The sequence below is a fragment of the Schistocerca americana genome, chromosome 1, assembly GCF_021461395.2.
Source record: "Schistocerca americana isolate TAMUIC-IGC-003095 chromosome 1, iqSchAmer2.1, whole genome shotgun sequence".
Classification (NCBI taxonomy): domain Eukaryota; kingdom Metazoa; phylum Arthropoda; class Insecta; order Orthoptera; family Acrididae; genus Schistocerca; species Schistocerca americana.
The window spans coordinates 605,520,553-605,548,033 of NC_060119.1; the positions used below are offsets into that span (position 1 = coordinate 605,520,553).

General features: G+C 39.3%; 2 protein-coding genes across 7 annotated transcripts in view; one reads left to right on the plus strand and one right to left on the minus strand.

Annotated features, from left to right (window-relative positions):
- LOC124607138 (GPI mannosyltransferase 4) overlaps positions 1–11,870 on the minus strand; it is a 39,219-nt gene extending 27,349 nt beyond the window's left edge. The window contains exon 1 of the mRNA XM_047139350.1: positions 11,575–11,870. Within this exon, the coding sequence (XP_046995306.1) occupies positions 11,575–11,752 (178 nt within the window). The 5' untranslated portion in view covers positions 11,753–11,870. The remainder of the gene's footprint in view (positions 1–11,574) is intronic.
- LOC124607094 (protein SERAC1) overlaps positions 11,232–27,481 on the plus strand; it is a 276,482-nt gene continuing 260,232 nt past the window's right edge. Inside the window, exons 1-2 of one of the 6 annotated variants that reach the window (XM_047139315.1) lie at positions 11,232–11,295; positions 12,393–12,514. In XM_047139315.1, the coding sequence (XP_046995271.1) occupies positions 11,237–11,295; positions 12,393–12,514 (181 nt within the window). In that variant the 5' untranslated portion in view covers positions 11,232–11,236. The other 5 variants (XM_047139324.1, XM_047139331.1, XM_047139307.1 and 2 more) reach the window with 5 other exon arrangements.

The window sequence follows — 27,481 nt, forward strand, 5'->3', positions numbered from 1 at the left end:
CTCTAGCATTAAAATGCACACAATTTCTAATATAAAAACATGATCCCCTACTCCTTAAGGTAGTTCTGAAGTAGCAATTGTACATTCATATGACAATAGCAGTACATGCCGTATTTCAATGTCTCTGCACCAGTGTTTTGTAATGTATACAATTGTGCTGTTCGAAGACTTTAATTCAGTTTCAAGCTAGCCTAATTTATTTTTAATAGGCTGAATATGTTGGTGATGAATAGATAACTTGTATTTTCCCACATTTAGAGCAAGGTGCCATTCATCACACCATCATCTGTCCCAAGAACTTAAGGTTCTTTTTAACAAACATGGCTTCGATAGTTTATAAGCCATGTGCCCTTTTCTCTAGACTATAAATACTTCATTTAGCAGCTCACACTACCCTTGCCAACCAGTTGTACAGATTATTATATTGTCCACATAGATCATAATGCTTGAACTGAGTTCTTTTCCTCACATCTGAGATAGAGCTCTTACAAACTTGACTTAAATATTGAATCCAAAGTGGACTGCCTTAAATTGACAGCACTTGTCCCCAAACAGGAAAGCAGTGTACATTCTGTTTTTGGTCACTAATAACACTTGCCAGTAAACATCCATAAAATCTAAACTTTTCATGTACTTCACATTACAGAACTTCTGCATGTTCTCTGGTCTGTTTATCTTTTTTCGTGTTATCAAGTTCAACATTATGACATTAATTTGTAACAAATGTATACCTTCATGTTTTTTATCCATGACCACAAGTGAGTTAATTTATTCTCTTTTGCTTCTCTCACTAAGCCCCTCTCAGCTCACCTGTCTCAACTACTTCAACATTATTTTCTGTTCAGCCACCAATACCAATTAGGGCTTTATGAAAATAGAGAAATAATCTTCAACCTGCATATATAATTAATTATTTGCCCTGGTTTATCTGAAATCATTGCATACTTATTATAGATTACCTGCTCAAGTTCATCCAATTTTTTCACTTATCCCTTTTATTTGCAACAGAACTTCTTTTACAAACTGTCCTCAGTCACAAATTGTGATATATATATTTTTTTAATTCCAATGTACAATGCATTTTAAGTCCTGGGGGCTCATCTTCAGGTACTTCATCAGTTTATATATTTTACTGGTCTACTCCAGTACAGGTTACTTAGTTTTCGGGCACATTGTGAACAGACATACATATTCATATAGATGCTTTTTGTATATCAGCACTTCTGCAAACAAAGGTTGTAATTTTGTTTACAGATATGCTATAAGTCAAAAATTGTATATATGTACATATATAAATATTGTTTGACACCTTGATTTGTTTCTTGTGCTGTTATTGTGATACCTATCTTATTCTTGGCCTGCATAATATACTTGTCACAGATCAATTATGGAACATTATCATTTGCTAAATTAAATTCCATTATATCTGTACATAATAATTATTTTGTATTGATTTAGATTTTCAGATAAGTTAGGTTTGTATTATCCACTGCCACACTTCAGCCAATCAGTGACCTAAATATGATCCTTCAGTTTCAGTTCACTGTTGATGGGTGATGTAATACTGTGTGAAGGTAAATTTCAGAGAGAAGGTTTTCCCTGCCCAACTGCAAAAGATGATATCTGTTACATCATACAGAAACAGCTTCTCCAAGTGACCCAAACATTGTACTGTCTGTCATCCATAATTAAAAAGTACTAAGAAGAGTTCCTTTGAATCGTTCTCAAGTTTCCACAACATGACATGCAAGATTTGGTCATAATCTGAAACAATGTCTTAATCAGATTCAAAGCCAAATCGAGCTCACACACAGAGAATAGCCAGTTATAGGGCTTACGTTATAAGCCTAATGTTGGAACTTGGTCCAAACCAACACTCTCCAAGGCCTTACACTGACCACTGAATTCTGGATTGTATTTAGCAATTGAGATAGAGTTAACAAAGTGCTGTGCCATTGTCTGGGTGATACCTGCTGGTGTTCTTTGGAGATCCACAATTTGGATGCATCTATTGTGTTTAACAGAAATCCTCCTGAAAGTATCCTACATTTGTGCTCCAAGCAGAATGATTGACAAAGTTCACAAAAATCTGCCATGATCTCTTCTTGTGCTCTAATCGTTTTTGATCAAAAAGGCTGTGAAGTTACATATAAATAATAACCGATGAGGATAAGTTCAAATCATCAGTGAAAGATTAATTGGTTGAACACTGCTTCTGTTCTAGAAAAGGAAAACTGTACCACACTTCTATGGTTCATCTGTAAAATGCCTTAAGTAGTAATACATTATTATGTAATACTATTTATGGTGGAAAAAAAGTTGTGTTCTAGTGTAAGTAATAATGTCTGCTTTACAAAGTGCAACACAATATTTACAGGACCATTATATAAAAAACAAGTAAACCTTTGGCCCAACATCAGTGACATTCTCTTCATGACGGAGAATATGAACCCATTACACAGAGGTATTAGCAAGTTTAAAATGCGTTTTCATAAACCAGGAGCCTTTTCATGTCAGCAGTTTTGACTAAAATGCATTTACTCTGACTATGGCTCTTGCATCGTGTGCTGATGTTGGCTATTTTTTGACATTGATCACTGAACCTTATTATTTATTTTGGTGGAAAATACAAATTGATTGCATTTGTTTTTGACATGGAGAGCAGCTGAATAACTTTTAATGATCTGGTTATTACAAATTTTCAGGTATGTTACTGATTTTCGCATTTATTTGGTGAATGGTGATGGTGGTGGGGAGGGTGGGTGGGGGGGTGGGGGGGGGGGGGACTAGATGTTCTGACAGATTGAACTGTAGTGAAGCCCGAGGCCAAGATTAGGTTGGAATGTGACACTTGGTTGTGAGTTGGAGAAGCCAACGAATGTGAGGAGAAGGAAGATGGACGTGCTGACAATCTGACCTCTAGCACATCTGCCAAGAATCATGTGGTACTGGTATCAAAGGTGCCTCAATTACTATCCTTTCCTGTGGATCCTGTCTTCTTTGTGGAAAGTATGGGCTCTGTCACTATTTTTCCACTTGACTGCGAGTGGTATTTCAATGGTAGAGCTAGGCGACATGTATAGTGTGGATAGGGAGTAGGGAGGACTCAGGGTGTTATACCAATCCGCCTAACTAACAAGTTCGAAGTGCTGTCTTTCACTGAAACTGAGCCAGTGGGACTCATTTCATATGTTTTGGGATAACCTGTTTCATCTGGTGTAAAGAGGAGGCAAATGCGAAAAGGGTAGAGGCAATTCAAACATACAGTTAATGGTGGTACCGCTTGATGAAATTGCAACAAGGGACACAAAATGACACCAAGTGGACTCAATGCATATGCCTGGAGGCCTCATTCAACATGTTGCTAAGGCTACTGTGGCAGACATTGAGAGCATGAGGTACAAGCAACTGCAGATTGAGGTGCACGTTGGAAAAAATGATGCCTGTCATCTGAGCTTTGAGATCATACTTAGATTACTCAAGTGACTGGCAGAGAAGGTTGAAAAGACCAGCCTTGCACAAGGAGTTTCAATGAAGCTCACAATTTGCAGCATTGTTCCCAGAACTGATCATGGCCCTTGGCTCTGAGTTGAGTGGAAAGACTGAACCAGAGACTTCAAAAGTTCTGTGACAAGCTAGGCTGCGACTTCCTGGACTTGCGTCACAAAGATGAGAACTACACAATGTCCCTAAATGGGCAGGGGTGCGTTCTACGTCAGAGGCTGCTACCCACGCACGTAGCAATACAGATAATGATAGCTGTAGGAAACCCAGAAGTATCAGCGTTAGAGCGAAAGAATGCCTCCCACAGGTGAGAGTATTAAAACCCTAGTGGTTAACTGCTGAAGCATTTGCAACAAAGTGCCAGAGTTCAAAGTGCTCCTGAAAAGCAGTGAAGCTTACATAATATTAGATATAGAAAGCTGGCTGAAATCTGAATCTGGCAGCAGCAAGAATTTTGGGAAAAAATTTTAGTGTATAGCAAAAGCTTTGGCTAATGGGAAATGGAATTATGTATTTATCGCAGCAGACAAGAAATTGAAGTTGCATGTGAGATTGTTTGGGCAATATTCAGTATCAGGGTGATGATAAAATTATAACTGGATTCATCTGTCACCCACCAAACTCATCTTGTGATGTAATCAAAACCTTTAGAGAAAACCTCAGTTTGCTTGTACATAAGTTTCCGTATCAAACTTTAATCATTAGTGGAGACCTGAGTCATCCAACAATCAATTTAAAAAAAAAAAAAAAACAATTTTGTTAGTGGTGGGCATGGTGAAACATCCTGCAACACATTACTAAATGTCTTCTCTAAAAACTACCCAGAACAGATAGTTCAGAACTCCACTCACAATGGCAACAAACAGAGCTTACCTCTTTAAGAATGTCAATATTGAAACTGGTATCAGTAACCATGATGCATTTGTGGCAACACTGAATGATTACCAAAGTACAAAGGGCAACTAAAACAAGCAGAAAGATATATATACATCCAGTGAACTAGATAAAAAAATCAGTAGTCTGATATCTTTGTGAAGAACTTGAAACTTTCAGCACAGGAACATGTAGCAGAATTATGGTTAAATTTTAAAAGAATTTTTGACCATGCACTGGGTATATATGACCCAGCAGAATAGTTCTTAATGGGAGGGACCCTCCAAGGAATACAGTCACTTTAAAGAAACTTCTAAAATGGAGACTACTGTGTAAAAGGTGTAAAACAATTCACAGGACTACAGATAGAGAGATGCTGAATAAAACATGTTTGGTGTCAAGGGGGCAATGAGTGAAGCTTTAAATAACTAACATAGCAGAATATTGTCAAATTATCTTTCATAAAACCGAAAGAAATTCTGGTCGTATGTAGAGGCTGTTAGTTGCACCTAAGTTAGTGTCAGTCCCTAGCAAATGAGACAGGAACTGAAACTGAGGGTAGCAAAGCGAAACCTGAAATGCTTAACTCTTGTTTTTAAATGTTCCTTTACAAAGGAAAACCCAGGAGAACTGTCCCAATTTAATCCTTGTACAACTGAAGAGGTGAGTGAAACCAGTATTAGCATCAGTGGTGTTGAGAAACAGCTGAAAATGTTGAAACTGAACTTAGCTCCAGTGCCAAATGGAATCTTTATAACATTCTACACTGAATTTGTGGCTGAGTTAGCCCCTCTTCCAACTGTAATCTATTGTAGATCCCTTGAAAAAAAAAAAAAATCATGCCCAGTTCTTGGAAAAAAAGCATAGGTGACACCTATCTACAAGAAGGGTAGTAGAAGTGATTCACAAATCTGCTGTTCAATATCTTTGACCAGTATTTGTTGTAGAATCTTAGAACATATTCTGAGCTCATACACAACGAAGTGTCATGAACAGAATGACCTGCTCCACGCCAACCAGCATGGAGTCTGAAAACATTGATCACGTGAAAAAAAACTTACACTTTTCTCACATGACATACTAGCTTTGGATCAAGGCAGTCAGATAAATGCAGTATTTCTTGATTTCTGAGACACATTTGACTCAGTAGCAAACTTATGCTTATTGTCAAAAGTACATTCATATGGAATAGTAGTAGTTGTTCTGGTCTTCAATCCGAAGTCTCGTTTGCTGCAGCTCATTATGTAATGAGCCTTTTCATCTCTGAATACCTACAAAAACCTACATCATTCTCAATCTGTACTCATCTCTTGGTCTCCCTCTATGATTTTTACCCCCACAATTCCCTCAAACACTAAATCGATGATCCCTTGGTGTCTCACAATGTGACCTATCAACTGATCCCTTCTTTTGCACAAGTTGTGCCACAAATTTCGTGTCTCCGCAATTCTATTCAGTACCTCCTCATTAGTTATGTGGTTTACTCATCTAATCTTCAGAACTCTTCTGTAGCAGCACACTTCAGAAACTTCTATTTTCTTTTTGTCTAAACTGTTTATTGTCCATGTTTCACTTCAAAAAATGGCCACATTCCAGACAAAAATCTCAGAAAAGAGTTCCTAATCCATAATCAATATTAACAAATGTCTCTTCTTCAGAAATGCTTTTCCTGCCATTGTCAGTCTAGATTTTATATGCTCTCTACTTCGGCCAACATCAGTTATTTTGCTGCCCAAATAGCAAAGCTCATATACTAGTTTAAATGTATTGTTTCCTAATCTAATTTCTTTAGCATCACCTGATTACATTCCATCATTCTTGTTTCGTTTTTGTTGATGTTCATCTTGTATCCCCCTTTCAAGACATTGTCCATTCTATTTGACCACTCTTCCATGTCCTTTGCTGTCTGTGACAGAATTACAACTTCATCGGCAAAACCTGAAGGTTTTTTTTTTTTCCTTCTCTGGAAACTTTGATTCCTACTCCAAATTTTTCTTTGGTTTCCTTTCCTGCTTATTCAGTGCACAGACTGAATAATATTGGGGACAGGCTACAACCCTGTCTCACTCCCTTCTCAACCATTGCTTCCCTTTCATATCCCTTGACTCTAATAACAGCTGTCTGGTTTCTGTACAGGTTGTAAACAATCCTTCGCTCCCTTCAATTTGCCCCTGCTACCTTCAGAATTTCATAGAGAGTATTCCAGTTATCATTGTCAAATGCTTTCTCTAAGTCTACAAATGATATAGATGTATGCTTGCCTTCTCTTAACTTGTCTTCTGAGGAAAGTCATAGGCTCAGTATTGCCTTCCATGTTCATGTATTTCTCCAGAATCTAAATTGATCTTCCCTGAGGTCAGCTTCTACTAGTTTTTCCGTTCTTCTGTAAAGAATTTGTGACAGTATTTTGCAACCATGACTTATTAAACTGATAGTTTGGTAATTTTCACACCTGTCAGCAACTGCTTTCTTTGGAATTGGAATTAATACATTCTTTTTGAAGTCTTGAGGTACTTTGTCAGTCTCATACATATTGCACACCATATGGAAGAATTTTTTCATGGCTGGCTCTCTCAAGATTATCAGTAATTCTACCTTCAGGGCCTTGTTTCAACTTAGATCTTTCAGAGCTCTGTCACATTCTTCTCGCAGTATCATATCTCCTATCTCATCTTCCTCTGTGTCCACTTCCTTTTCTATAATATTGCCTTAAAGTTCATCTCCCTTGTATAGACCCTCTACATATTCTTTCCACCTGTCAGCTTTTGCTTAAGAGTCGTTTTCCATCTGATCTCTTGATATTCATACAGTTGCTTCTCTTTTCCCCAAAGGCCTCTTAAAATTTTTCCTGTAGTTGGTATTTATCTTTCCCTTAGTCAAATATATTTCTAAATTCTCATATTTGTCCTCTAGCCATTTCTGTTAAGCCATTTTGCACTTCCTGTCAATATCTCTTTCTATTTTAAACGTTTTTATTCCCTTTCGCCAGCTTCATTTGCTGCATTTTGAAATCTCCTCCTTTCATCACTTACATTCAATATCTCTTGTGTTATCCCAGGATTACCACTAGGCCTTGTCTTTTGACCTATTTGATCCTCTGCTGTCTTCACCATTTCATCTCTTAAAGCTATCTATTCATCTTCTACTGTGTTCCTTTACCCTGTTCTAGTCATCTGTTGCCTAATGCTCTCTCTGAAGCTCTCAATAACCTCCAATTCCTTCATCTTATCCAGGTCTCAACACCTTAATTTCCTACATTTTTGCAATTTATTCAGTTGTAGTCTACAGTTCATAACCAATAAATTGTGGTCAGTGTCCACATTTGCCTATGGACACATTTTACAATTTAAAAACTGTTTCCTAAATCTCGGTCTAACCATTATATAATCAACCTGAAATCTTTTGGTGTCTCCAGGTATCTTCCATGTATACAACCTTCTTTTGTGATTCTTAAACCAAGGGTTGGAAATGATTAAATTATGCTCTGTGCAAAGTTCTACTAGGCGGCTTCCTCTGTTGTTCCTTTTCCCCAGTTCATATTCACCTACTATTTTCCTTCTCTTCCTTTTCCTACTATCAAATTCTCCCAATGAAAATTAAATTTTTGTCTCCTTTTACTATCTGAATGATTTCTTTTATCTCATCATATATTTCTTCAGTCTCTTCATCATCTGCAGAGCTAGTTGGCATATGAAGTTGTACTACTGTGGCAGGCATGGACTTCACATCTATCTTGGCTATGGTAGTGTGTTCATTATGCTGTTTGTAATAGCTTACCTGCATTTCTATTTTCTTATTCATTATTAAACCTCCTCCTGCTTTACCCATATTTGACTTTGTATTTATAACACTGTATTCACCTGACCGGAACTCCTGTTCCTCCTACCACTGAATTTCACTAATTCCCACTATATCTAGCTTCAACCTATCCATTTCCCTTTTTAAATTTTCTAACCTACCTGCCCAATATAAGTATCTAGCATTCCATACTCTAATCCATAGAATGCCAGTTTTGTTTCTCCTGTTGACGACATTCTCCTGAGGAGTCCTTACCCGGAGATCTGAATGGGAGGCTATTTTGCCTCTGGAATATTTTACCCAAGAAGACACCATCATTATTTAACCATGCAGTAGAGCTGCATGTCCTCAGGTGGGATTACAGCTGTAGTTTCCCCTTGCTTTCAGCCGTTCGCAGTAATAGCACAGGAAGACTGTTTTGGTTGATGTTACAAGGCTAAATCAATCAATCCTGCAACTACTGAAAAGGTTGCTGCCCCTCGTAGTTGGTACACAGCTTATTACCTTGGATAGAGTCTCATCATCAGATGTAGAAGTCACTTCGGATGTATCCCAAGGAAGTGTATTTGGTTGCTTGCTCTTCATGTTGTATGTTAATGACATTGTGGATAATAGTAATAGTAACCACAGACTTTTTGCAGACAATGCAGCTCTCTATAATGAATTACACTCTGAAAGAAGATACATAAATGTTCAGTCAGTTCTTGATAAGACTTCAAAGTGGTGCAAAGGTCGGCAACTTGCTTTAAATATTCAGAAATGTAATATCATGCACTTCACAAAATGAAGTAATGTATTATGTGACACACTGTAAGGATATGAAGGGGAATGATTAGCTATGTTCAGTTGTGGGTAAAGCAGATGGTAGACCTCGTTTTATTGGTAGAATACTGGGGAAGTGCAATCAGTCTACACAAGAGACTGCATACAAATCACCTGTGCAATCCATTATAGAATAATTCTCAATGTGTAGGACCATACCAGACAGGACTAACAGGAGATACTGAACATATACAGAGAAAGGCAGAACGAACTGTTACAGGTTGGTTTGACCAGTGGGAGAATGTTACAGGGATGCTCAAGGAACTGGACTGGCAGACTCTTGATGATAGACATAAACTATCCCAAGAGTCTAGCAAACAAAGTTGCAATAACTGACTTTTAATGAAGACTCTACCAATACACAACTACTCCCTATGCATCACTCACATAGGGATCAAGAGGACATGATTAATATAATTACAGCAAGCACGAAGGCATTCAAACAACCATTTTTCCTGCACTCCATACCTGAATGGAACAGGGAGAAACCCTAACAACTGGTACAATGGGACATACCTCTGCCAGCACTTCACAGTAGTTTGTATGGGTGTAGATGTCGGTGTAGATGTAGAGAAGGGGAAAAAGACGGTGCATGTACTGTCCTGCAGAATCTTGGAATACCTTCCAACACATCAACTTCTTTGATTCTACTTTCCTTCAAATACACATGCTATATCTTAATCTAAAAGACTCACCTGGAATAATTACATCAGGTTTTTGGAGAAGAATAAGGCTTTGAGGTTAGTTTACAATATTGTAAGTCTGTCAGATATGGTAAATGACTTGGAAGAGCACTTGAATGGAATGGATAGTATCTGTAAAACTGTTTAGAAGATATATGTCAACAGAGGCAAAACAAGGGTAGGCCAACAGAATGTAGCCAAGTTAAATCTGGCGATACTCAGGTAATTAGACTAGGAACTAACATAGGCCCTACTAAAAGTAGTATAAGAATTTTGCTATTTGAGCAACAAAATAACTGATGATGACAGAAGTAGATAGGCTATATAATGCACACTGGTAATAGCAAGAAAACCATTTCTGTAAAAGAGGAATTTGTTAACATCTAATATCAATTTAAGTGTTAGGGAGTTTCCTCTGATGATATTTGTCTCAAGTGTGGCCTTGTACAGAAATAAAACATAGGCCTATATGATAACCAGTTCAGACAAGAAAAGAAGTTTTCGACATTAGGTGTCACAGAAGAATGTTGAAGATCAGATAGGTATAGTGAATAATCAATAAGAAGGCACTGAATTGAACTGAGGAGAAGAGAAATTTGTGGGATAACTTGATTAAGAGAAGGGACACGATATATTCTGAGGCACCAAGAAACTGTCAGCACAGTAATGGAGGGAAATGTAGAGGGTAAATATTATAGAGGGAGACCAAAGCTTGAACACAGTGAGCAATTTCAAATGGATGTAGGTTGCAGTAGTTACAAAGAGGTTTGCACAGAACAGACTAGCATCGAGAGCTGCATCAAACCAGTATTAGGACTGAAGATCCTAACAACAACAACAACATGGCTGAAGTTAATTTGTCCCAAAACACAATGTCCAAGCTCACTATAATTTCTTAGCATATTGTGCAATTTCTTTGGTGACTTATAAGGAATTTTATTAGCTTCCTTCAATGGAATATCAGTATGGGGAAGGTAGTAAAAAATGAAATATCAGTGAAAGAGAATGACACCTTGGCAGTGCAAAGCGTTACACATAACCTTTCAAACCAACTATTTGGTGCAAGTGAAAGCACAGTTGGATACCTCAACACAGATTCTTAGTGACCCATTAGTAGAACTATCGATAGGGGATCGCCAAAGAAAAAATTACATAGGGAAATCAATACTTGCCATGGTGTGAAATACTGTTGTTTCTGTATCATACTATTGCAGTTATATACCTAGGAGAACAAACATTTTATTTTTCTAGATCATAAACACTCTATAAGGCTAAAAGTATCGTTTTTGCAAAAGTTATCAATAACCTATAAGCCCTATGAATTAAAAATGAAAAATGTGCCTGCAGCAAGGCCACAGTCAACCACCTGTATCATCCTTGTAAAAATATACGTATTGAGAGATTATCTCTAATGTATTCGTACAAATAAAAATGTTTGTTACGTGAACATGTTTGTTTTTCGTCTTAGATAGAGTCGACTAAAAATAGAAACAAAATTTTAAACATAAAAGTGACGTTCAGGGTGGTTTTCATAAATGGAAGTTTCCTTCACCTTCATGGGAGAGAAATCATTTTTTTGGAAACTAGACTATTCAGGAATTAGGAACAGAAGTCAGTAAGTACGTTGAAAAAGCGAAAATTGTGGGGGAAGGGCTATTTTTTTCCTTCTTTTCATAACTATTTACTCTGAGAATGAAAATTAAATTATTTTCTCGCGAAGCTGTAGTTTCGATACTGCGCTTGTACCACTGCTTAATCGTGCCATCTTTCAATCCGTTTGAACTAATTCTTAAGTTCACTCGCATAAGAAATACGTCTGGATTTCAGTTAAGCGAATTTAGACAGAAGCGATAGTATTTACCATGACAGTGTCTTAAACCAACCAATGACTGACCTGCCATGACTTCTATGGACTGGAAAAACTCATCCGGATGAATATAGCCAAATTGTGGAAGCAATGTCAGCAGTATACGTAGTGCAGCTAAGAACCAATATAAGTTGTAATTCCGGCGTACTGATTCACAGTACCATGTAAATCTTCGAGTGCTGTGGTTAACAAGCTTTTGGTACATGTCTGTTGATTCAGAATGTTCAGCATGTATTCTGAAATAAATATGCTGGTACTAATAACACCGCCCACTGTCATGCCACAATTTGTCAACAACGCTGTTTACAAATGAACATACTGCTGCTTCTCCAAAGATGGTATGTTGCCCTTAATAAGTAGTAAGTAGTAATGGATGCCGAGTGTCATTTGTTTAAATTCAAATTGAATTTGTTTATAAACATTACCTTACTTTTGAAAGTTGAAAGATAACATGGTTTCATTGCGGAAGTACAAGAAGTTCCTTAATTACAGTGGAGCTGCTGTTGTATTTATAGGGTTTGTATGATTATACTCAAATGAAACAAATCCTTATGAGACCGGTTGCATTAGGTTATTGTAGTTATAAGGGTGAGGTTCATTGTTATCACGATGCGTACTCTGTTGCATACATTCTTGTATGCTAAACGCAAATGTTACAGAACTTTCTAATTCATATGGATGGGTTTTACCCTTTCGTAACACTATATTTATATAGGACCGAACAGTTTGCGATCCATATATTCCGTAATGAAAGCGTATTTTATAAAATAAAATAAAACAAAATAAAAAAAAAAAACTCCCAGGGTGTCGCACAAACTTTAGCGCAATCTTTATTGTTGCAGCAGAAGTGGATGGATAACGTATCATATATACACAACTCGATTAAAGCCTGCTTTTGGGACTACTCTCCTGAGGCCCCATAAAACGAAACCAGAGTATATTTATATTACTGATCCGAAGTTGAAAGGTAATAAAATTAGTTTATTACATTCTCCTATTTTCATGCAATCCACGTATTATAAGACATAAGTCACACTGAAATAAAATGTGTACTGTTCATTGTTGACTGTAACACATTTCGTCATATCGTAGTCGACTGTAGCTGAGGCTTTGCATAGAATGCAACAGCTTACCCAGGATCCGAGTGATAGGGCCGGGGGGGTCGTGGCTGCGGAGGTTGCACAACTCAAACTCTGATATTAGTTTCTTGGGGATTGGTGAAATATGATTTCTAAAAGACATTTTGTAAATGTGGTGTTTGATGTTGAGTGAGTAGCGTACTGTTTACAATACCTACTGTGATTTAGATGTGGTAGTTGTCATAGATATTTTTCATTCCAGAAAACAAATTTAATTACAGAAATATGATTTCTTTTTAACTCAGCAGTGTAGACTCCAGATTTGAATATCAACAATGTTAGGGAAAGGACAGGTTTCTGCTTACCATAAATATAACACATTGAGTTCCAGTCAAGCACAGGAAAAAGACTTGCACATTTAATTTTCAACCAAAGCCATCTTTCATATATTCGCACGATCAAGCACATCTCACAAATATATGAACCAGAATGCAGTCCGGTCCAAGCTACTGTGTTTTCGTTGTAATTGATACTTGTAACCATAGGACAAGAAGTCTCCCATCACATTCCCAAAAACCACCAGGTATTTAGCCTGTTTCATACTTTGTTAGTGACATATGTCATAATTTATAATTGGAGTGAAAGCTTGACGCAAAAATCCCTATATTTTCATCCTAACAATGAAACTTTCAGTAGTATGGGATGAATTCTCTCTTCAATTTGCTCATCCATGTAGATATCATGGCAACTATCTGCCCCTGGTAGCTGAGTGGTCAGCGCGACAGACTGTCAATCCTAAGGGCCTGAGTTCAATTCCCGGCTGGGTTGGAGATTTTCTCCGCCGAGGGACTGGGTGTTGTGTTGTACTAATCATCATCGTTTCATCCCCATCGACATGCAAGTCGCTGACGTGGCGTCAAATCGAAAGACTTGCACACGGTGAACGATCTACCTGATGGGAGGCACTAGTCACACGGCATTTACATTTATTTTGTCATGGCAACTGTTGTAACCCTTGATTGGGTAGCAATAAGGCTCTACTTGTGCTTTATGTGTGTAGATAGTGCTTTTTCAATAATATAACTACAAAGTGTTGTCTTTTGGATCATGTAAGATTTGTTTCAGCGGGAATCTGAAGAATGTGGTACTAGTCATCAAAGTCACATAAAATGTTTACTTTTAAAGTCTTCTAAAGACGTTTTACTTAAATCTGTTGGACACATTGCTTCACTAAAATCTGCTACACACTTTGGTTTAAACAGTAGTATAGTAAATTTCTAAAAATAACTTTGTTGTAAGGCAGAAGACTATTCTGCTTCATTATTGGCAATTGCTGAGATATTACTCTAGTCACACTACATTGGTCTTTCCGTATTTAACTTTACGAGGGTAATTCAAGAAGGGGAATAACAATAGCTCTTCGTGGGCGCATAAAGACCTCTTGTGAATTAAATGCCATCTCTAGATAGAAGAGAAAATCAGAGCTTTCGATGTGATTGATAAATGGAGGCAAATGTGCTATTGCGCTTAGAGATATAGTTTCAAGATGGAAATGTTGATTGATAACCTATATGGTGGGCAATTATAACCAGAGTTTTGTGTTCAAAGAAATCATCCCCAGCTGCAGTTCATAACTGACTAGTGGAAGTTTATGAAGCAAAGGTGGTGTCACAAAAACAACATGTTTTTGGTGCACGCAATTTTGATAAAGGCAGAATAGAAATAGAAGTACGAGTCGATCAAAGGCCATGGCTGCCAAGCACTTCCACCCCATGTGACAATGTATGCTGTGTTGAAGGGTTCTTTCAAGATGATTGTTGCATTTACATGAGACAAATTGCACGCAAACTCAGTATCTCCAGTGGCATCATAATGGATATTGTGCACACTATATTGAACCTGTAGATGTGTTCTTCCTGTATATCATGGCAGTTCTCAAATGTGCATAAAACCAAGCAAATGCGATCATCTCTCATGCACCTAAAGCAGCATCAGCAGAGGATGGTACATTTCAACACCATCTAGTCACAGCAGATGAATGTGGGTGCATCATGTGATACCTGATATGTAGAGTGCTTAATATCATGGAGACACTCTGCTCCCCCATACAAAGCATAAAAAAGCAGTATCTGTATCAAAAGTTATGGCCACAGTGTTTTGGATCACACAGTTATATGAAACTTATCAAACTTGAAAACAGTTTATAGAAGATAATTCAGAGGAAATGACTGGGACTACTTTAGAAAGATGGTTGTAGGAAATCAACACCACATACATACTTGGTTGTGTGTGGTTTGGTCCTCCATTCCCAGGGCTCTTTATTGGAGCACCCTCTACACAACCCAACCATCACACTAAGTGATTTCTTTTATACAGGTTTCAATGGATTGTTTTATTAATGGAGTGAGTGCTTAGGTAACACTGGTGACTATGCGGTAAGTAATATGTACCACTGCCGTGGCAACTTTGTGTATCTCTTTGTTTTACTGAATAAACTCTTTCACCTAGAGGACATCTTACGTTTTGAACAACTCTCTAATTTTACCTATTCCCTCATATTTTGAGATAGCATAAAAGCCTTTGTTTCAAAAAAATTGAAGTATCACATAAAAATTAATTGTGATGGTTCTCCATACTTTTACTTGTGTAGGGAGATTGTCATCACATGTGCTATAGTAAACTAAGGGAAAAGAATTGGAAGAGATTTAAGACTGCAGGTGGCAGTGATAATATTGAATAAAAACTTTTTGTCTTCTAGCCATGTCATATGATTAAAACTCCTTGAGCTTAAGACCAAGCTCTCATTGGCCATTGCCAAATGATACAATTGCCAGTGGGTTGCTGGTACCCTCTTATATACACTAGCTGCTGGCTGTGACATCACTGGGGCTTGCCTTATCATCATATGTGAGCATACATTGAGTCGGTGTTCAGTGAGCCCAGTTTAACCCACTTGAACTTCACAGTCACTAGATCCCATGTCGCCCTGAGCTGCAGGCACCATCTCTATTAAGGTGTTATCAGTGTTTTTTTAATGTGATACACAGTCTCAGAAGCCGTTAGTGCAAGCCACAACAGAGGTTTCATCAAAACTGATCTGGTGACTATTTTCTGAAGGCGTGCTCAGCTAATGCTGATTGATTGGCTGTAGCTTAGATGATAAGACTTCTCATGCTGCTCCCTACATTGTTCTGTCGTGCATACTGTTTGTGTGATGGAAGACTGGCCATACTTGTAAGGTATCTTGTAGAGCATAGGTGTTCTGAGACCCGTTAAATCTTTAACTGGTCTCAGTAATTGGCAGATTTTTTGTCTGAGGTCTGAAGATTAATTAGATCTTGTGCCTTTCAGCAGACAGCTTCACTTACTTGAGACAGAGAAAAGCAAGTTTCTTTTCCTGTTCCTCATTGGTGGTCTTATTGTCGTGGCTTGATATTACGTCATTTCGTTGTGTCCATTGTTCCTTAAGACGCTGCATAGGTGGCTCAACTCATGGAATAGATTATTGGTATCTGATATTGTTTTTGTGCGATGCACCCATGTTTGTAACACAGTGTGCTTCTGTGTCAGGCAGGTAGCTTGGAAGTACAGATTGGTATGAGTAACTTTTCTATTGATGCTGTCGTCAAAGCACCCGCTTTGTTTGTACAGATGAGGACGCTGAGGAAGGGCTACGCATTGTTTTTTCCTACCTCCATGGTGAGCTGGATGTTGTGTTAATGCAGTTGACATGTTCCAAAAACCCATCAGGTTTTTCACGTGTATGAGGCCAAATAAACTTGTTGTCAGTGTTTAGTAACAAACAACCAGGCTTTCCGTGAACAGCTGCAGCTAATGGACTTCCCATCACAATACCACTCATCTGGTTATAATCCAGGTTGTTGTACAGGAAGTAAGAAGACATAAGAAAGTGTCTAAATAGCTCAACCACATTACTTAGAAAAAACTGGGATACTAGACCCAAAGAGTTGCTGATGGCACATTCATAAATAGTGCCATCACATCAAAACTGACCATTATGTCACTCTCACTAAGTCAAAGACGGTTCATTCAGCCGATGAAACCAGCCGAGTTTTTCATATGATGTTCACAGTGTTGCACTGTAGAGTGAGGAGATCGACCAAGTACTTCGTTACCTTTTATGTCAATGAGCCTACGGTAAATATGATGAGTCAATAGAATGTCCCATCCTTGTAGATCTAAGGTAAAGTGTAAGCAGTAAGCAGTCTTGGTGCTTGAGGAAGATGATTTTTTTGAACACACACAATCTTCCACTGAAGAGCACTTAAGAAGCTCAGATGTCTTTCATGTTATTTTCAATGTTGGGTCATATGGGAGCATATTCAAATTGATCTTCAGTTACTGAGACCAGTTAAAGAAGCAGCAGGTCTCAGAATGCCTGGGATCTACAAGACACCTTGCAGGTGTAGCCACCTTATATCAGACAAACAGTACGCATTGTAGAACAATGCCATTAGGAGCATGAGACATTTTATTGTCTATGCTATCCCTGAGAAATCTCCTTTAGCTGAACATCATTTTAAAAAAAATAGTCACTGGAGCAAATTTGATGAATCCTCTGTTGTGGCTCACACTAATGGCTTCTGGGTCTGTGAAATTAAAGAAACCATCTAAATAAAAAGTATCCATAACACCCTTAATGAAGACAGCAGCCTACAGCTCAGCGCAGTGTGGTATTCAGTGGTTGCGAAGTTAAAGTGAGCACTCAAATACAGAGTCAACATATTGCCCATATACGGCGATGTGGCGAACACCAGTGATGTTACTGCCCGCAGCTAATGAATATAAGGCTATGTCAGCAGCCCACTGGCAGTCATAGCACTTGACAATGGCCAAGGAGAGCTTGGTCAAAAGCTCATGGAATTTTAACTGCTTGATGTGGCTAGAAGGGCGAGAACTTTTTATTTAATTGGAAGAAAATTTAAAATCATAATGGTAAGGACATACTGCTCACAGCCTACAGGTTGGTTTGAACAGATTCTATTGGAGGTGTTGTCATCCTCTAATCTTCGAAATGAGTTACCAAGTCAGCTATAGGGAGAGCTACTGTTTAATCTGGGCTGTGAAAGCAGGATCAGCTGATTACAGCATACATACAGAGACACTTCAGCAGACATTTTCCCCATACGCTGTCAATGAATGTAAAGGGAATATTCCCTAATAAATGTTAGTATGGAAATTACTACTCTCTGCCAAGCACTTCACAGTGGTTTGCTGGGTAGAAATGTGGATGTAGTCTCCAAACTTCAGTGCAAATTAGCATTTTACACACACGTATGCACATGCACTTGCCCACTTACTGACACACACACACACACACACACACACACACACACACACATTGGCAGAGCTGAGTGAAGTGACAAAAGAAGAAGAAGAAGAAGAAGAAGAAGAAGAAGAGGAAGAAGAAGAAGAATCATCCTAAGACTGACTAGGTATTGGTTTGTGAACATCATAAGTTTTAGATGACTCGTACCCACAGAGCTACCAAGCAACACTCTTAAAAAAGTATCATTGCATTGGCTATAAATTAGGATCAGAAAGCATCTGATTTTTCTTCATTTTAAAGTAAAAGAAATTAGTTTTATACAGGGAGAAACTATTGACTAAAAGTCAAGTGTTTTTAATTTTATTTTGAATCTAAAAATTCCAAATTTCTGGCTTAATGATTATCATAGCATTATAAGACCTCTGTAATGTAATACAAAACCTCTCTGTGAATCCGAGACACGGAGGCAAAGTTGATAAGCAAATATGATCTTCTTCTCTTGTCTTGCAATTTGGAAATGAAAGTTATAATTTATCTGTAACTTACTGTTCCTTGTTGGCCACAGATAAGCAAAGAAGGAACTGTTTTGGGAAGTGTGTGTAATAGTTCCAACATCTTTTGAGAGCTCTTTACATAACATGTGATTATTTACTCTAAACAATATTCTTATTACTCACTTTTACTGAAAAAGTAGTATTTTCTGTTACTCTGTCTGCATTGCAGCCGAGTACAATTCTATAGAAAAACAGAGTGAAATAATGCAGAATAATTTAGACTACTATTATCAAGTCAGTTGCAGTGAGAGGCACATCTATGTGCTGGTCATGATGAACTAAGCACAATTATGAAATGGGGTCATTCCACATCAAGGGGACCAGGGGTTCTCACTTGAACAACTCCAAATCTAATGAAATTTGGTGTGAAGGTTGTATACGGTCTTCGAGGGTTATATATCAAATTTCATTCCAGTATCTTCAGTCGCTGAATTTTTAGGAGCTTTTAAAGAGAGGCTACTCATAAATTGAGGAAATTTTTGAAATTCTTATGTTGAACAGCTAAACTATCCCTAAAATAATAAATGTTCTTAATGTTTTAAATCTTTGTCTTATGGATGCTGTTAACTTTATTTGAAAGTCATTGACAGCAATGACATCATGATGGAGACAGTTGCTGATCATACAAATGCTAATATTCTAGCATTCACATTGTTACGTGGCTTTATGCTTAATTACAGACTTACTATTTTATCAGTTGATTTGTTTTCACCACGTAACGCCCGCTGTTTACGTCCTTCTTCGTTGCTGAGTGATGTATCGCTTTTCGTTCTAATGCCATAACTCTTCCTTTCCTTTATCTTTACTACTTTTTATCTATATAAATGATGAACTATTGGTTTTGCCATTTAACAACTTTTTAATAACTGTGGAAGTATTACGGGCATCGCGTCCCACCTAATGTGTCACCCACCTATACATTTTACATGAACCTTTCGAGACTGGATCGATCTGTTTACAAAGAGAAAGCAGAATATCTCCTCCTTTGATGTTGTCCAACAACGACCTAGGAAGCTCGATGCCCTTGCGGCCCAGGCTCTTCCATGGCTCGCGGTAGTTTGCAGCATTTGTTTTATTCCTTGCCCACTTGCCGCTACGTCGAACTTTTGTGGTGATCGTTGGGCAACGTCTTCCACGTTATCTGCAACATAAATAAACTTTCTTCCCACAGTATTTCTGAAAACCCAAAAACAAACTTAAAGAACATAATAATAATAACTGTTCTTACAATTATTCGTATAAGTCTTGGTCGATTTAATGAGGGGTGGGACAGGTGTAAGCCTTGTGACACCACACACCCCCACTGTAGGCCAGACTTATGTGAATTATTCTCATTTTGTACATTTTATTTGATAAAACATTCACATAAGTTTTCCACTAGTAAATCACACTAAACTTGGAACAGCATTGTCAGATCGATTTCAAACTATACGAATTCATTCAGATTGGCAAACACCAAGCGTTTTCAACATATTAAATTATATCTATTTTTGATATGTTTGAATGTACAGAGCTTTTGAGGATAAGGTACGTAAATCATATCTCACTAAAGAGCCTTCTCGCCCTTAAGTTATTATTCTTCATCTGATTTGAAAGTAGACTACAGCATTGCATAATACCATATCCTTCTTGGCACCATAGTATACCAAAAAGGAATGGCCCTAACTAGGGAACCTCACCTAATGGTTGAGTAGAACCCCATAAACCCTAACATTTAAGGACCCCGCCGTCATGGTCGTGTAAGTCCTCATAACATCTAAGGACTAGGGAACCTCCCCTTTTTCGTTGGTCGAGTAGAACCCTATCCTTCTCACTTCCCCCACTTCCATCCCAATATCTAATACAATTTGGTATGTTTTGTCTACCTGTAAATCTTGAATATTTTTACGCTTTTGTGTGAACTTAAACAATTTTTCTTCATATCAGTACCAGTCCTTATCTCAGTTTGTGCTCAGTGCTTTGCTAATACGTTTACAAATCTGCGTGTTCCTGTTCTCTATCACTTACTAATATTATTTGATGTAATAATGTCCTTGTTCTTTACTTCTCCCCCACTATTTCTCCCCTAGAAAGCAGGACATTATTACGGCGAATGTTGAGCTCTCTATATCTTGAAGTCCAAGTTCTCTCATGTGTTGTCATGTTCTGTTTTTTAAATACACTCCTGGAAATTGAAATAAGAACACCGTGAATTCATTGTCCCAGGAAGGGGAAACTTTATTGACACATTCCTGGGGTCAGATACATCACATGATCACACTGACAGAACCACAGGCACATAGACACAGGCAACAGAGCATGCACAATGTCGGCATTAGTACAGTGTATATCCACCTTTCGCAGCAATGCAGGCTGTAATTCTCCCATGGAGACGATCGTAGAGATGCTGGATGTAGTCCTGTGGAACGGCTTGCCATGCCATTTCCACCTGGCGCCTCAGTTGGACCAGCGTTCGTGCTGGACGTGTAGACCGCGTGAGACGACGCTTCATCCAGTCCCAAACATGCTCAATGGGGGACAGATCCGGAGATCTTGCTGGCCAGGGTAGTTGACTTACACCTTCTAGAGCACGTTGGGTGGCACGGGATACATGCGGACGTGCATTGTCCTGTTGGAACAGCAAGTTCCCTTGCCGGTCTAGGAATGGTAGAACGATGGGTTCGATGACGATTTGATGTACCGTGCACTATTCAGTGTCCCCTCGACGATCACCAGTGGTGTACGGCCAGTGTAGGACATCGCTCCCCACACCATGATGCCGGGTGTTGGCCCTGTGTGCCTCGGTCGTATGCAGTCCTGATTGTGGCGCTCACCTGCACGGCGCCAAACACGCATACGACCATCATTGGCACCAAGGCAGAAGCGACTCTCATCGCTGAAGACGACACGTCTCCATTCGTCCCTCCATTCACGCCTGTCGCGACACCACTGGAGGCGGGCTGCACAATGTTGGGGCGTGAGCGGAAGACGGCCTAACGGTGTGCGGGACCGTAGCCCAGCTTCATGGAGACGGTTGCGAATGGTCCTCGCCGATACCCCAGGAGCAACAGTGTCCCTAATTTGCTGGGAAGTGGCGGTGCGGTCCCCTACGGCACTGCGTAGGATCCTACGGTCTTGGCGTGCATCCGTGCGTCGCTGCGGTCCGGTCCCAGGTCGACGGGCACGTGCACCTTCCGCCGACCACTGGCGACAACATCGATGTACTGTGGAGACCTCACGCCCCACGTGTTGAGCAATTCGGCGGTACGTCCACCCGGCCTCCCGCATGCCCACTATACGCCCTCACTCAAAGTCCGTCAACTGCACATACGGTTCACGTCCACGCTGTCGCGCCATGCTACCAGTGTTAAAGACTGCGATGGAGCTCCGTATGCCACGGCAAACTGGCTGACACTGACGGCGGCGGTGCACAAATGCTGCGCAGCTAGCGCCATTCGACGGCCAACACCGCGGTTCCTGGTGTGTCCGCTGTGCCGTGCGTGTGATCATTGCTTGTACAGCCCTCTCGCAGTGTCCGGAGCAAGTATGGTGGGTCTGACACACCGGTGTCAATGTGTTCTTTTTTCCATTTCCAGGAGTGTATATTAATATTAATCTCCTAAATAATAAAAATATACTAATAAAAGAAATAAAACCCATCCCCTAGTCAGTACACGACTTACAAAAGCATAAAAAAATTCTGTCACTATACTTGTGTATAAATCCACATTATACAATAATTAATGAACATTTCTTTCAGGTTACAAAGAAGCAGGGGTTTTTCTGCTTGTGAATCTTTTGCCCATTTATTTTTACTGCAACACAATCCTCTTTGCCAGCTCATAAATAAGTCTGAAACTTAATCTTAAGTTCTTCAATTAAGATGTCCATATATTTACGTTTCTGGCACTCTTCCATTTGTATTTGAGCAATATCTACTTGGCTCACAACAACAGCTGTGGCAATTACCTTAGTAATGCTGCCTTCGGCTTTCAGAACTTTGCACTTTATGTATCCCATTGAATCTCTTGTGCTGATCCATGGAAGCTCTAATGGTGACTCTCTAAGTGATGATAATGAAGTATTAGCAGTAAAGCAAGCATCAGCAACATCCATGTCTTCGGGGGGATGATGATTCTTGCTTATCCTGTTGGAGATGATTCTTTTTGGGCCGCTTCATGTTTACATTTGATACAAATTTTCTGACTAGGTATGAAAACTTCATGAGTCAGTAACTGCAATGGTTACTGGTGTTAAAGGCTTCTTGATTACATGTTTTCTTTACCAAATGGGTTGCAGCAAGTCTTCTGCAGGAATTGAAATTTTGTCATCAACAAGACATTATGGTGTGAACAAATTTGGGCATCTTCAGCAAAAACAAGCCCATAAAAATTCAACTATTGAAGATGCTAGACTGAAATTTGATATATAACCATAAAAAACCATATAGAACCTTCACACCAAATTTTATTAGATTTGGAGAAGGTCAAGTGGGGACACTTTATAATATTAGTCCCTTTGATGTAGAATGACCCAGTCAGTATATATTTGACAGTGGAGAGGCCTGTATGGAAATCAGATGGAGAGCTATTTAAGAAATTCTGCTGAGATTGTGGGCCAGAAATGTATGGGTAATGAAAACTGAATACAGTTTGCCTTCCTTAGTACAAGGTTGGTTAAAAAATTCCAGAATTTTGCCCGCAAAATTTTTCTATACTCCCCTTTTACTTATTGTGTATGGTCTCCTTTGAAATGCTCTCTTGCACAATTGATACATCACTCCCAACACCATTTTTATTTCCGGAAGCAATCTTGGTAGCCTCTTGCTGGATCGCACAAAGCACCATTTGTGAATTTTCTTTTATCGTGTATATCATTGCAAATCTTCATCCTTTCAGTAGGGTTTTCAACTTTGAAAATAACAAAAGTCCTCAGGGATCAGGTCTGGAGAGTGCAGAGGATGAGGCAGCACAATGATTTCATTTTTTGCGCGGTAGTCACACACCAATAGGGATGAATGTGCGTGTGAGTTATTGTAATGCAAGAGTCATGAATTGTCTCCTCACATTTCAGGCCATTTTCTTCTCACATTGTCTCTCAGGTGTCGCAATATGTCCTGATAGTACCATGGATTAATAGTTTGTCCCTGTGGCACAGATTCATGATGAACTAATCCATCAAAGTCAAAGAAAACTAACAGTATAGGTTTGACACTTGACCTATGATGATGATGATGATGATGATGATGTTTGGTTTGTGGGACACTCAGCTGCGCGGTTATCAGTGCCTGCACACATCTCATCACCAGTTATGATTCTCTTAGGGAACATCTTATTCTTATTTGTACAATCTAAAAGCTCTTCACAGACTGCGAGGTAAAGATCATTCTGGTCTTGACTTATGAGCCATAGGACGAAGTTGGTGGCAACATGATGCATTCCAAGATGCTTTGTGAGGATTTCATGACATGATCCAACTGAAATGTTACATTCTTATGCAATCACTCGGAGAGTCAGTCTTCAATTGGCACCCAAAATTTTGTTGATGTTCCCAACATGAGCCTTGTCAGTAGATGTCAAAGGCCCTCCTGAATGAGCATCATCTTTACCTTCCATCTGGCCATTTTTAAACTGTGAACCATCCATAATACCGAGTACAGCTTAAACACTCATCACCAAAGGCTTCCTGCTTCATTTGGTGTGTCCCTGTAAAGGTTTTCTTCAGTCTCACGCAAAATTTAATGCAGACGTGTTGCTCCTTTAACTCTGCCATCTCAAAATTTGCAAAGTGTGTGACACAATGTTCTTCTCAATACAGCACTTAACAATAACTAACAGACATACAACAACAAAACTTCTGGCACTTACACATTAAACACAGGCCGGTGCAGAGATGGCAACTGCATTTCGGTCAAACACACTGTTGGTGTGAAATTATGAATGTTCCAGAATTAAGCTAACGTAATATTTGTGGAGTAAGCTGAGTAGAACCAATCAAAATTAAATTTACGCTTCTCTTACAAGTCAACACCTGATTCTTCCTGAAGGTGGAGTTAAAATTTGGTTACCCTGTGGTTATCTCTTCTCGATAAATGTTATGTTGCAGATTACAAAATTGAGTAGCCTACTGCTGGTTGTATATGAAAATGAAGAATGCAATCATTTATTTTTTAAACGTCCTCCAGTTTGTTAACGAGTGTAATAGAGCTGCAAAGACATACTGTAACAAGCTTTCAAATTTGAAAGAAATATTTTGTCAACTGCAGAATATTTCTGTTTGTGGAATTCAAGGCATATGCAAGCACAAAGTTTACAAGCAGAAGTATATTATTCCAGCTATTGTTGATAATTTAATTTAATGTTTTATGAGAAATTGCTTTAATAGTGACAATATTATGAAAAGGATAGACTGCTACTCACCTCATAGAGGAGAGGTTTAACCGCAGACAGGCACAACAAAAACTGCAAAACGTGAGATTCTGGCCAAAAGGCCTTCTTCTAACATAGAAAACGAACAGACACATTCACACAAGCAAGTGTGAGTTGTGCCTGCATGAACGTATGTGTGTTCTCTGCATTAAAAGAATGCCTTTTGGTCGAAAGCTCACATGTTTAGCAGCCATTTTGCTGTGCCTGTCTGCACCTCACCATCTCCTCTATTTATAATATTGTCATGTAGAAGAAGGTGAATTAGATGAATGACAAACACTACCTTCACTTAATGAAAGTTTATTCAGCACTTGCACATGCAAGAGTGTGGAGCGAACTGCCTCCAGCCAGAACACGTACAATATATATACAGCTACAGAACATTCCGGTACAATGAATCTTGACATTTGTGGATACTTCTAGAATGTAATCGAACAGAATACAGAAATTAAAATTGTACAGTTCAGGTGAGTTTTGAACTCACGACCCCCCCCCCCCCCCCCCATGCAACAGAGGAGTATCATACCCTTTACGCCATGGTGCTACTCAGCTTCTTCTGTGACATTGCTCCCTCCTTAAGTGAACAGCGTCTCAGTGTTACATCCTCCTACTCCGGGAACGAGTCATCGGTCCTGCATACTCCGACTCCCGATGACTGATGTTCTCCCTGGTGGTGATCTTTCTTTTTCCGCTACGTTCTTCGTCACCTTTCCACTCGTTGCCTGTCGCTGGAGCTTTGGCCTGTCGCTGGAGCTTTGAATTTACCCTGGGTGGCAGGATCGTTGCAGGGCTTCATTCGAAGGACGTGGACAATATCTCTGTACTTTTATCATCTTGCGTTGGGGTCGAAATCTTCAACTTCATAAGTAACATCAGACAACTGTCTTACAACCTTATAAGGTCCAAAGTAGCACCTGAGGAGTTTCTCAGAGAGACCAACCTTCCGAACAGGAGTAAAGATCCAGACAAGGTCACCAGGCTGGCAGCCAAAAGGGGGTGGCTCGCGTCATACCTTCGGTGATCGTTTTCTTGAGCCTGCAGCGTGCAGAGTCAAGCTAGCTGCTGAGCTTCCTCAGCTCTGGTTAACACCTGGCCGATGTAGTCATTGTCCACATCATCAGGATGTAATGGAAACACAGTGTCCCTCGTTGTAGTCGCCTCACACCCATGCACCAGGAAAAATAGCATAAATCCTGTGGTGTCTTGTTTGGCAGTGTTGTAGGCAAACGTCTCTGAAAGGTAGCACCTAATCCCAGTTGCTCTGCTCAACATTGACGAACATTGATAGCATGTCGGCCAAGGTCTTATTGAGGCATTCAGTAAGCCTGTTAGTTTTCGGATGGTAGGCAGTCGTCATGTGATGAGTAATGTTGCACCGACGGTTTATCTCTGTCACAAGATTCAATTGAAAAACTTTCCCTCAATCCTTAATTAATGATCGTGGGGCACTGTGTTTTAATACACAGCTTTTGTAATGCCATAACGTGTCAGATAATCAGTGCAAACAATAATGACTCTATTGCCACTAGCAGACATTGGAAATCGTCCGAGGAGGTCAATCCCAACATGCTGGAAAGGTGTTTCGGCTGACGGGATTGGTATGAGTCGGCCAGGTAGTTTCTGAGAAACTGCCTTTCTCCTCTGGCACACTCTATAGCATGACACATAGTGATGGACACTCCTAAATAAACCTGGCCAGAAAAATCTCTTGCGAATTCTATCATAGGTCTTAATAAATCCCAAATGTCCAGCCTCAGGTGTGTCATTGAATTTCTGTAGAACATCTAAGCGCATGTGTTTAGGAATCACTGGCAGCCACCTCTTTCCAAACGGATCAAAGTTTTTCTTGCAAAGTAATCCATTAACTACCTTAAATTGTCCTTTCATGTCCTCTGACCGATTTAAGGCAAGCATAATTTGAGATATCTTGGCATCCTTCTTCTGCTCAGCAGAGAGATCCTGGAGTGCAGTGAGACAGTTACTATCTTCATCAAAGTCTTGATGGTCTTGCACACAATTTTTTGAGGGACAGTTGGCATCTTGGTGTTTTCTTCCACTTTTGTACACTATGATAATGTCATATCATACTCTTGAAAACGTAGTGCCCACCTGGCGAGTCATCCTGTTGGATCCTTAAGACCTGTCAACCAAGAAAGTGAATGATGGTCTGTAACAACTGTGAATGGCCTTTCATAGAGATACTGTCAAAATTTGCACATGGCCCAGATCACAGCAGGACATTCTCTTTCTGTAGTTGAGTAGTTTCGAGGTTTGTAAGTGTCCTATAAACATAGGCTATAACCTTCTCTTTTCCATCTGAAATTTGCACCAGGACAGCACCGATCCTGTACCCACTGGCATCTGTGTGTAGTTCTGTAGGTGCTCTCTCATCATACAGACCAAGTACAGGGTCAGTTGTCAGAGCTTTTCGCAGCACATCAAAAAAATGTTGTTGAGCACCACCCCTGATAAATTTAGCATCAGATTTTAACAACCCTTGGAGTGGCCTGGCTTTGATACAAAAGTCTTTGATAAAACGATGGTAATAAGAACATAATCTGAGGAAGCTTCTCACATCTCTAATACTTTTAGGAATAGGAAATT